The sequence below is a fragment of the Aotus nancymaae genome, unplaced genomic scaffold, assembly GCF_030222135.1.
Source record: "Aotus nancymaae isolate 86718 unplaced genomic scaffold, 86718_ANA_hifiasm-v0.15.2.pri h1tg000020l, whole genome shotgun sequence".
Lineage (NCBI taxonomy): Eukaryota > Metazoa > Chordata > Mammalia > Primates > Aotidae > Aotus > Aotus nancymaae.
Genome location: NW_026988432.1, coordinates 3060536 through 3069853, shown reverse-complemented (window position 1 = coordinate 3069853; position 9318 = coordinate 3060536). Strand labels below are relative to the sequence as shown.

Here is a 9318-nt window from a genome sequence, read left to right as displayed (position 1 = left end):
AGGCTCTCACTGATGAAGTACTCATCCTGTCTCAAGGAACGACTTCCGATAGAAGGAGGTCGCTGCAGAATACATGGTTCACTCTGTCCATCGGTGTAGCCCCTGCTCTATCACGGATGGCTATTAATTTCCTCTGGCCTAATTTCCTTTTTACAAAGTAATTTGATAGCAATCCAACATTTGCACTCTCCTAGGTGGCTGTAAATTGATTGCTTGATGAATGTTCTAGTATTTTTTTTTAACTGCTAAGGTTATCATCTACCCACTTTCAAAATATGCTGTTTGCCCTTTTCCAGTCTTCAGAAATACCTTGTATCCTGCTGTGATCCTCAGCAACACCAAACACATGGAAAAGAACCAACAATGTGAGGAAACATGAATATGGTGTTCATTTTCAAACTGAAAAAGGAAATAATTACAGTTACTATTCACTGTAACTGGCTTTTCAAGCTTCATGCTACACGCAGCTAACTCTTTATCAAACAATTAATTTTGTTTAAAATAAATAAGTTTATATATTTAAGGTCATGTTTCAGAAGTAAAACCAGAACCATGTTTTTATTGAGTTATAAAAGTAGTTGGGGAAAAGGTAATGCATCTAAAACAACTCTTGAGATCTTCCATGCAGAATTTTAAGTATCAGTGTAGATTAAAAGCAGGTTCACAGAGAGTTCTATGAGACAGAGTTCCCTATGAACTTGAGGGTGCCAGATTGGATCATTCCTCAGGTTTTTTATGGCTTTTAAATACAATAAGTACAAGCCAGATGGGTTATCAAAGGGATCTGTGGCCAGTATGGCATTAGTGTTCCAGTGTGATTTAAGCATATACATCACTGACTGATTTTTTTTTTTAGTGGTAAAAAATACAAGTGACAATGTGCCAACAAAATTTTTCTCAAATCATACCATATATTGTTGGTTTAGCAGAGGTTACAATTCATAGCAATAAGTTTTGTGCCTTTTATTCTGAAATTCACAGTCTTTTAAAAATTTTTTTATTTTTTAAATGTCTCTGTATTTTAATTTTTGTTTACATACTTCTTAAAGTTATTTACTTATTATTATTATACTTTAAGTTCTGGGGTACACGTACACATGTAGAACTATATAACAAACTTTCACAGTCTTTTAAGGAAGCATCTTCACTGATAACTGGCTGAAAGACCATAAATGAAATCAATGAAAACTAATATCAATGAAAATAAATCTAGTTAAGGTGATGGCCACTGGAATAACAGGATCCCTGAAGTTAAGTTTTATTTAGCATGCTGCTTCTTTCTCAGAAAGAAAAAGAATAAACACACATAAAGTTAGATATGTGATCCCTAAGCCAACTATATCCAACAATTCTTGGCTAAAAACTTGTAGATATACTTTCAAGAAGTGGAAAAATGGAAGAAAATGATTTCCTTAAACTAACAAATGAGAAAATAGTTAACATGGGGCCTTATCCTTTCGGTGGCCAGTGGCTGTCCCTGGTTGCAGATTGTGTGCACAGGGAAGGACAGTGCCTCTTTCATGTTATGAAGGGGCACTGAGCCACCGTGGGAAGGAAGGAACTCAGATTACCTGCTGTTAACTAGTTGAAGGAAAAATTGTTCTAATTAGGGAGGTTCTCCCAGCTCCCTTCCCCCAACCCCAGCATCCATCTACTGGTAAAATAGGGCTAGGCACCATTGAAGAACGTGGGTTGGAGCTCCCCATAAGTTGAAAGTAGTCAGGCTTAGGGTCAGGGCTTGACTGATGATGGGAGGAACTGGACTGGCCTCGATGCTGGAGTATTGCATTGAGAGAGAGCAGGTACTTAGTCACCCTTCTGTTTCAAAGCTGGAGTACTTGGGTTGTATCACATTTGCATTCTAATAGTCTACCAGCTAATAGGCCTCCAGCCTTGAGGAAGTCAAGGAGGAAAAGGAGAAAGATGGGATTTCTTAATACTGCTAAAGTCTTTATTCCATTTACAAAGAGATGGAATTGGTGGATTTAATTCTTCTTGAAATATGTGTCATTGCATCTTAACTACGAAATCAGGGTCTCCATCTCTTTTTGTAAATTCAAAATGGTGTCCAACATACAACGATCATAAACTATACTTAGATCTGTACTGCTTGATTAAATTGTGCTTTACTGTTGCAAAAGGGCCAGCTGGAGGCATTTGCAAGGGTGGAAACCTGGGAGCTTCCTCACTGGGCTGAAAGGTAAGTGACTAACGAGAGTCACTGGAGTGTTGGGTCTCAATTGCTTCTTTCTTTACTTCTCCACTTGTCTTACGTTTGAAGCCAAGGATAACAACAGCAATGCTGTTGTCCAGGCATTTATGCAAATAAAACCAAGCCAGAGACAATGGAGCAGAAGGAAATATTGGGAGCTTTCCTGGGCCCTAATTCCAGGATCCTCCAGTTTTAGAATCCTTGGGCTTTGCCTAGAGATCCACAGCCCTGCAGATCCACAGGTATTTGTGATACTCCACAAATACCACCACTGCTAGTAGTGAGAGAGAAGTACTTCTACGGGAAAACCAGAAGCCAGTGAGCCATTCTTAAGGGGAATCCTCAGAGCATGAACGACATTCTTCTTCCAATTAGGATGTCATGCTGTATGAAGTGCATGGAGGCACCTGGACTTCTCTAGAGCCTGAATTTGGAGAATCTTTTGCTTTATTTGAGTTGACTGTGAAGCAGTTTTCCTGTAAATGTGACTGACTTAAGTAAAACAAATACAAAACAAAAATCAGCTTTAGGTCCCATGAGGAACTTCCAGAAATATCTAAAGTCTGTAGTCACTGAAGAACAAGTATAATTCCTAATGGCAATGCTTCCTACAGCATTCTGTGTAAACCTGGAACCCCAAGGTATTAACAGGTTATTTTTAAGAAAGGGGTTTTTATTAATTTGGGAAACACTGGATAAAATGAAGTGACAGTATTTGAGAGCATTGAAATGAAATCTTTCCTCTATGATTCTGAGCTGCAGGTTCTCCTCTGGCTCCCACCATGAGATAGCTGGCAGGACCTCTGCAGTGGCCACAGGTCAGGAGTGGAGAGAGCTGAGGAGGTGGCATGTGTAAGGTCTCCATGATCAGGGAGGGTCAGAAGAAATCAAAGGTCTCATCCTGGTGTTTCTCCCACGTGGAGCTCTGTGGGGTCAGGGTGGGGGACATGACAGGAATAGCAAAATGGGTGTAAGGTGCCCAAGAACTTTGGGGCTAGCTGCTCAACTTCCATGTGTAGCTTGCAGAAGGCTTCAGGCTTATAGGAGAAGCCTGTGTTCCACTCAGCTCCATGTCCAGAGGAAAGAAAAATTATGAGACAAATGGGACTGTTTCACATTTTGACAACATCTTTAATGCCCGGCTTAACTGAAGGCAACTGGGCTTTCTTATCTGTTTCTGCACCGAGTCTTTTGAAATACCTAACCTCATGCAGGCTCTGGAAAACCCTGCTGCACATAATACTAATGTCTTAGTATTATCATGCAGGTAATTTTGAGACTTTGGATCCCTGAAAACACCTCACGGACTCCCGGACTTCACTTTGAGAATCAATATGACAGTGACTGGGGTTGAAACAAAGAGACAACAGGACCTTTACAACTGGGCAGCCAGGGTCTGGACTCCTTGGGGGACCGGCTTGACTCTCAATAGTCTAGCCAAAGCCACCCACGCAGGAGGGCCACTGGCCCAGAAGTCAGCATAACAACTGTGCAAGACAGGCCAGTGAGTGTCCATTGGACACTGTGGGAGGCCAAGACCCCTTCCTCGTAAGCCAGGGGGCACCATGGAGAGGGATATAGGGAAGCAGGGAGGCAGGAATTTGACTCAATGGGCACCTGAAAGATTGTGTCATCCAAGTCACTGAGCATCTTTGGCAGGGCTATGCATCGACTGAACATTTAAACCCCATTTTTTTTTTTAATCAAAAGAAACTAAGCCGGTTCACTTTAAGAAACAGACTGGTAGTCCCTCAAAATATTAAATAGGGTTATCATACAACTAGCAGTTCTGCTTCTAGAAATATACCCAAGAGAAGTAAAAACGTATGTCCACACAAAAACTTGTACACAAATGTTCAGAGCAACGTTACTCATAATAGTCAAAAGGTGGAAATGATCCAAATGTGCATCGAGTGATGAATGGATAAACAAAAGTTGGTAAATCCATGGAGTTGAATATTAGCCACAAAAAGGAATGAAGGCAGACACATGCTGCAATGAAGATGAACTGGAAAACATTACACTTAGTGAGAGCCAGTCACAAAAGACCGCATGTTGTATGACTGAATTTATCTGAAATATCCAGAATAGGTAAAGCTGTAGAAACAGGATGGTGGTTATCAGGGTCTGGAGGGGTGGGGAGGAAGGAATGACTGCCGATGGGCATGAAGTTTCTTTATAGGGTAATAAAAATATTCTAAAATTAGTTATGGTAATGGTTGCACAACTCCGTGAGTATATTAAAAAAAACCACTGAATTGGACACTTAAGCCTACATTTTGTAGTATGTAAATTATATCTCTACCTGCTATTAAAAACATTTTGTCCTTAATTTGTCAAAATAGGACTTGAGAATTCAATAAAAGACTTGAGTTCTCACTAATTGAGTTCATACATTTTACTGTGAGATCAGATCGGTTTTGAAAATTAAAATGCTGAATTAAAAATAATGCTACTTTTTTCTCGCAAATTTCACCCCCCCCACAAAAAATTAATCAATCTTTATTCCTATAGGACTTCCCAGAGATTTTACGCATATGTCATTATGTCCGGTGAGGGTTCAAGGTTGCAGTGTTTCCAAAAACAGCTGTTCCCTGCACCTCTGCAATCTCAGAGCATTTGGTGTAGCTCTCTTAATGTCCTAGAGAAGTCAGTGGAGAGGTTGTCCTTTTAACTTTAAGGGAAAAAAGAGGCTTTACTGATTTATATGGAATGAGAGAAACCTTGGAAACAGAGTTAGTAGATAAACTTGTTTCTATAGAACAGAAACATTTAATTTGAAGGGACCTTACAAGGAAGGCAGCCCCAGTGACCCTTCCCGGGGTGAGGGCTGTGCCAGGCTCGTTCATACCACACCCCTCAGCTTTCCAGCCAGACCGTGAGGCCAGCGTGATGTCCCAGGTAGCACAAAGAGGTTTGGAGAAGTCACTTTTCTTGTGGGCAAACAGCAAGGAGGTGATGGGATGGGACTCTGGCCTCAGGGATGTCTCATGGTTCCTGCGCCCTTTTCTTTAAACTTTGCAACCACAAAATATGGAGCCAATAGCACTGGCTTAAGCACATTTCAGGAGAGAACAGCGAATTAATAAATTACCTATGCTGTTTTCACTCTGCTTTGATTGGCCCAAGTATTTCTATTGTGATAAGTGAAATTTACCCATCACCTGTAAATTTCAAGTGTACAAGAGACATCAAAGTCCAAATGTTTTTTACTAATGGCCTTAATCAGCAAAGACACTGTCATTTTAGTGACACGCTTTTGGAATGCAATCAGTTTGCTACTCATTGTCTATAACTGTTTAGTCTTTTAGTTTTTAAATCTACCACTCAGATTGAAACTGTTCTTTGCAACACATTACATCAAGAATGTTTGACCATTTTGTTTCTTCTTCATTTGACAATACAAAAGAGAAGACCACCTATAGTTGTAATCTGACTCTTCTAGCTATTCAGTTATGACTTCTCTGAAGGTACAGGCATCATTTCTGATAAACCAAGTAAAACCAAGTCATAGTCTGAATGCACTGACACTTAAAAATAAGTAGCAAATACAATCAAGAAGATTCTTATTAGTGACTACATTTTATTAGGGGTGGGTGTCCATGTCAGATTTGAAAATGGAATATTTACTTTTCTTTCCTTGACCTGCAACTCTATGAATTATTTCATGATTACACATACAAGTAGAAGCAATGTAATATCAGAAACCTGATGAATAATGTGCAGTTTATTTAATTAACTCAGAGGAGGAAGGATTCCTTTCTGTTGTTAGGGGGTATGTGTAGGATACAGTACTTGGGAGTTTCACACTAATAATGTCCTTGCATGGGGTGGAGGATCACTCTTCCTTCAATTGATAGAACTGTTGAAACCCCTAAAAAGTTTGGAAGAATCCCAGTGCACTTGTTATCCTGCCTGCCTGATGCCTGCATCATTCCAAGTCCTGTGCATAGTAATGAATTTTAAAAATCACTGTGACAAGGTATGCAGTGCATGTCCCTTGTCCTAATGCCTATGTCACAATGTAGTAGTCAGGTATGTTGTAGTGACAACAACCCCCAAATGTCAGTGGTTTATGACAATGAACATTTCTTCTTGTTTAAAATATCTCACTACTGTGACACTGTGTGTCTTCTCATTCCAGAACTCAGGCTACGGAGCAGAGATCTGGGGGGCAAGCCCTTTTCATGGAAGATGAGAAGTACAGGGGAGGAACCAAACCACACAATTGCTCTCAAAGCTTCTGCTCAGATATGCCGCACATCACACTGCTCACGTTGTCGTGGCCAAAGCAAGCCACAGGCCAAGCCTGGTAGGGGATCTGCTCCCCCAAGTCGCAGGGTGATGGGCAAGTGTGTTTGCTGTTACTGAGAAAGGGGAGGGATAAATAGTTGTGCCAGATGATACAAATGTGAACACTCAGCCTGACACAACTCCAGTGGAACAGGCTATTTGTTTTGCTAGAACCCATGTCAGCTTTTGGATTTTCATCCTCTGTGCATGACAGATTCCACTGGACACCAGACTTATCCACAGCATCCATACAGAGATATTTGGACTCACCAAACACTCAATCACCGCCTGCAAACAGGAGATACTGAGTTTCCAGTAAATAAAAACTCTCAGATGCATCAATACCTAAGAAGAAATTAAATGTGAAGATCTGATCAGAAACATGGTTCTGGAACCAGTGAACAGTGGCCAGAAGAACAAAACAAAGTCCCATTCCACTGCCTGGACAATATTAGCAAGGAATTCCTTGTGGTTTCATACCTTGTGTTGGCTTTAGAGTCATTAGTGAATGGTATCTATGTTGTATGATCCATAAAGTAGTGAGAATTATTCACATTGAAACCATTTTCCTACTGGCTACTGAGACGTTACCATCATCTGATTTATTATTAAGTGTTATTTTCCTTGTCAACATTCTGTGGTTTAACAGCATACCTAAGTGTGAATTAGTTATCAACTGGCTTTCTTATTGAAAAGACAGATGAGGCTGCATGAAAATGCTTAGCACATGGGTAGGAAGCAGTGGATGAAAATAGCAGAAGTAGGACCCAGAAGATGAACTCTTTTACTTTTGGTTATTCAGATTATACATAAGTTCCCATGTTGCTGAAATCTCTTCAGCAGCAAGTTAACCTCCAACCTGAAAAAGATGGAAGAAATTAAGAATTGAGGATGGAGGGGACAGGGATGGTCTCTGCATTCATGTGCTCCCAGAAGTGGGGGCCCCTGCCTCACCCATCTTTGCATTCCTCATGTCTGCTGTGTACCTGGTATAGACCACCTGCCCTGAGAGGTTTGAGGTATTGTTTTTACCATTGCCTCTCTGGATTTCCCACCGAGTGCCTCCTGAGTCATGCACCCCATCACAGCCTTCACGCAAGGCCTGGAGACTAACCCATAACACACTGGCCTAGGATTAAATCATAACCATCATCATGTACCTAAGCTTCTATCTATCTGGATGTTGATTGATGAAATTTATAAAGTGTTATAAGGACTTCAAATCCACTTATAAATATGACATGCAAAATGCACAAAACCAGCTTCTAAAGCCTTCTATGAGGATCAGTTACATTTATTTAAGACTGAAGAACTTTAAGATCCTTACTTTTAAAATGTAAAAGAAAAAAACAGAAAAGGAAATAGAAGAAGCAGTGTTGGAAATCAAGAGAGAGGAAGGAGATGCTTCCTGCATTCTCCCATCCCATCTCCTCTTCAGTCAGAAACACCAAGAGGAACCCTGTGCTACAGGAGAAGACTTCTAGAAAATTTGTCTTAGGACTTTAACCCTTTTGATATATGACTGGGTCAAAACTTCCTTTTCATAAACCATTGAACACCCCATCACCTCTGCAAATGGGGTGTCTATGAATGGGGTCTGCTGCCGGCACATAGGCTACTCCTTCATAAATGCTGAAATTCATCGCAGCTTTTGCTTCTGTCCTGTAATGAAGGAACAGAAGCTTTCTGCTAGGAGTGCCGTGTCGAATCTGTCTGGGTAGGTTGAGTCTGTAGGTGTTGCAGGCGCACTTAGGCTTAAAGCACTTGGAGGCATCCTCGCTTCTGTGTTAAGAGGATCTCTGTGTAGGGGAGAGAACATGGACTCCTTGGCCTGTACACTGATGTAATGCCCAAGGGGAGGGCCCAGTACCTTGTCTGGAAGGGGCTGCTCTTCCTCAGATTGGGAACTGGAATTGGGAAGTTGTCTTGGCCAGAACCAAGAAATAATGAACTCTGGACTGACGTCTCAACTTAAACTTTGTAGAATCTGGCTTTGAGAGACAGAGCACTCACAGGAGGTTGGGGCAAAAGAGTGCTTTGTAGGACCATAGCTCAGCAGTGATACTTCCCTCTTTTCCAAAGTTAAAGACGCACAAACTCAATGTGGTAGGTGCTTCCTTCTGCAGAAAATTCCTCTTGAATATCCATCCCTTTCCTGCAGAGTCTTGTTTAAATGTTCCCAGCTGTGTTATGGGGAATTGGGGAGGAGCTGTGGGAACATACTGGTCCATGTGGGGGCTGCAGCAGCGACCAGTGAGAGGTCTCCTTGATGACATTGACTCTGAGGACACAGAGCTGGTGCTATGACACCTGGTAACTAAGTTCTCAAGGAGTTTTTCCTTTTCTTTGCCAGCCTTGAAGATCCAAGTATTATTTACAAAGCCAAATGGAATCTTCCCACACATAGAGTTCTCAGGTTTATCAAGTTGTTCTATGACTCAGTGATGCTACACGAGAATATTTAAACATATCTCCAAAGCACAATCTTTGGATCTGATGGCAAGAAGCTTTTGTGAATATTAAAAACAATCTGCATCTTCCCGAATCAAAATAAATACTACTATATGCGTTTCAATGGAAACAAAATGTAGGATTATTTTTGTGCCCTAAGCAAAATGTAGAAACTCATTTTCCTGTCAGACTTGGGATGTTAGACACCTAGGAAAGTTATTTCAGTGACTTTCCTTTAACCTGATGAGACACTCCTTAGGAGTCTAACATTTCTTTCACTGGATTCCAAGTGTAGGTTTCCTGGTTGTCCATTTAATTGTTAAAGTGGGAGAGATTCTGCTGGAAGATAAGCATCACAGAAG

At 40.9% G+C, this 9318-nt stretch overlaps 1 protein-coding gene across 1 annotated transcript; it reads right to left on the bottom strand.

Moving 5' to 3' along the window:
• Window positions 1-268: 268 nt before the first annotated feature.
• Window positions 269-8736, bottom strand: SMIM21 (small integral membrane protein 21). Its single transcript, XM_021673523.1, is given in 3 exon segments — window positions 269-373; window positions 376-399; window positions 8596-8736. Coding segments are annotated over 3 exon segments (270 nt in total).
• Window positions 8737-9318: the final 582 nt, after the last annotated feature.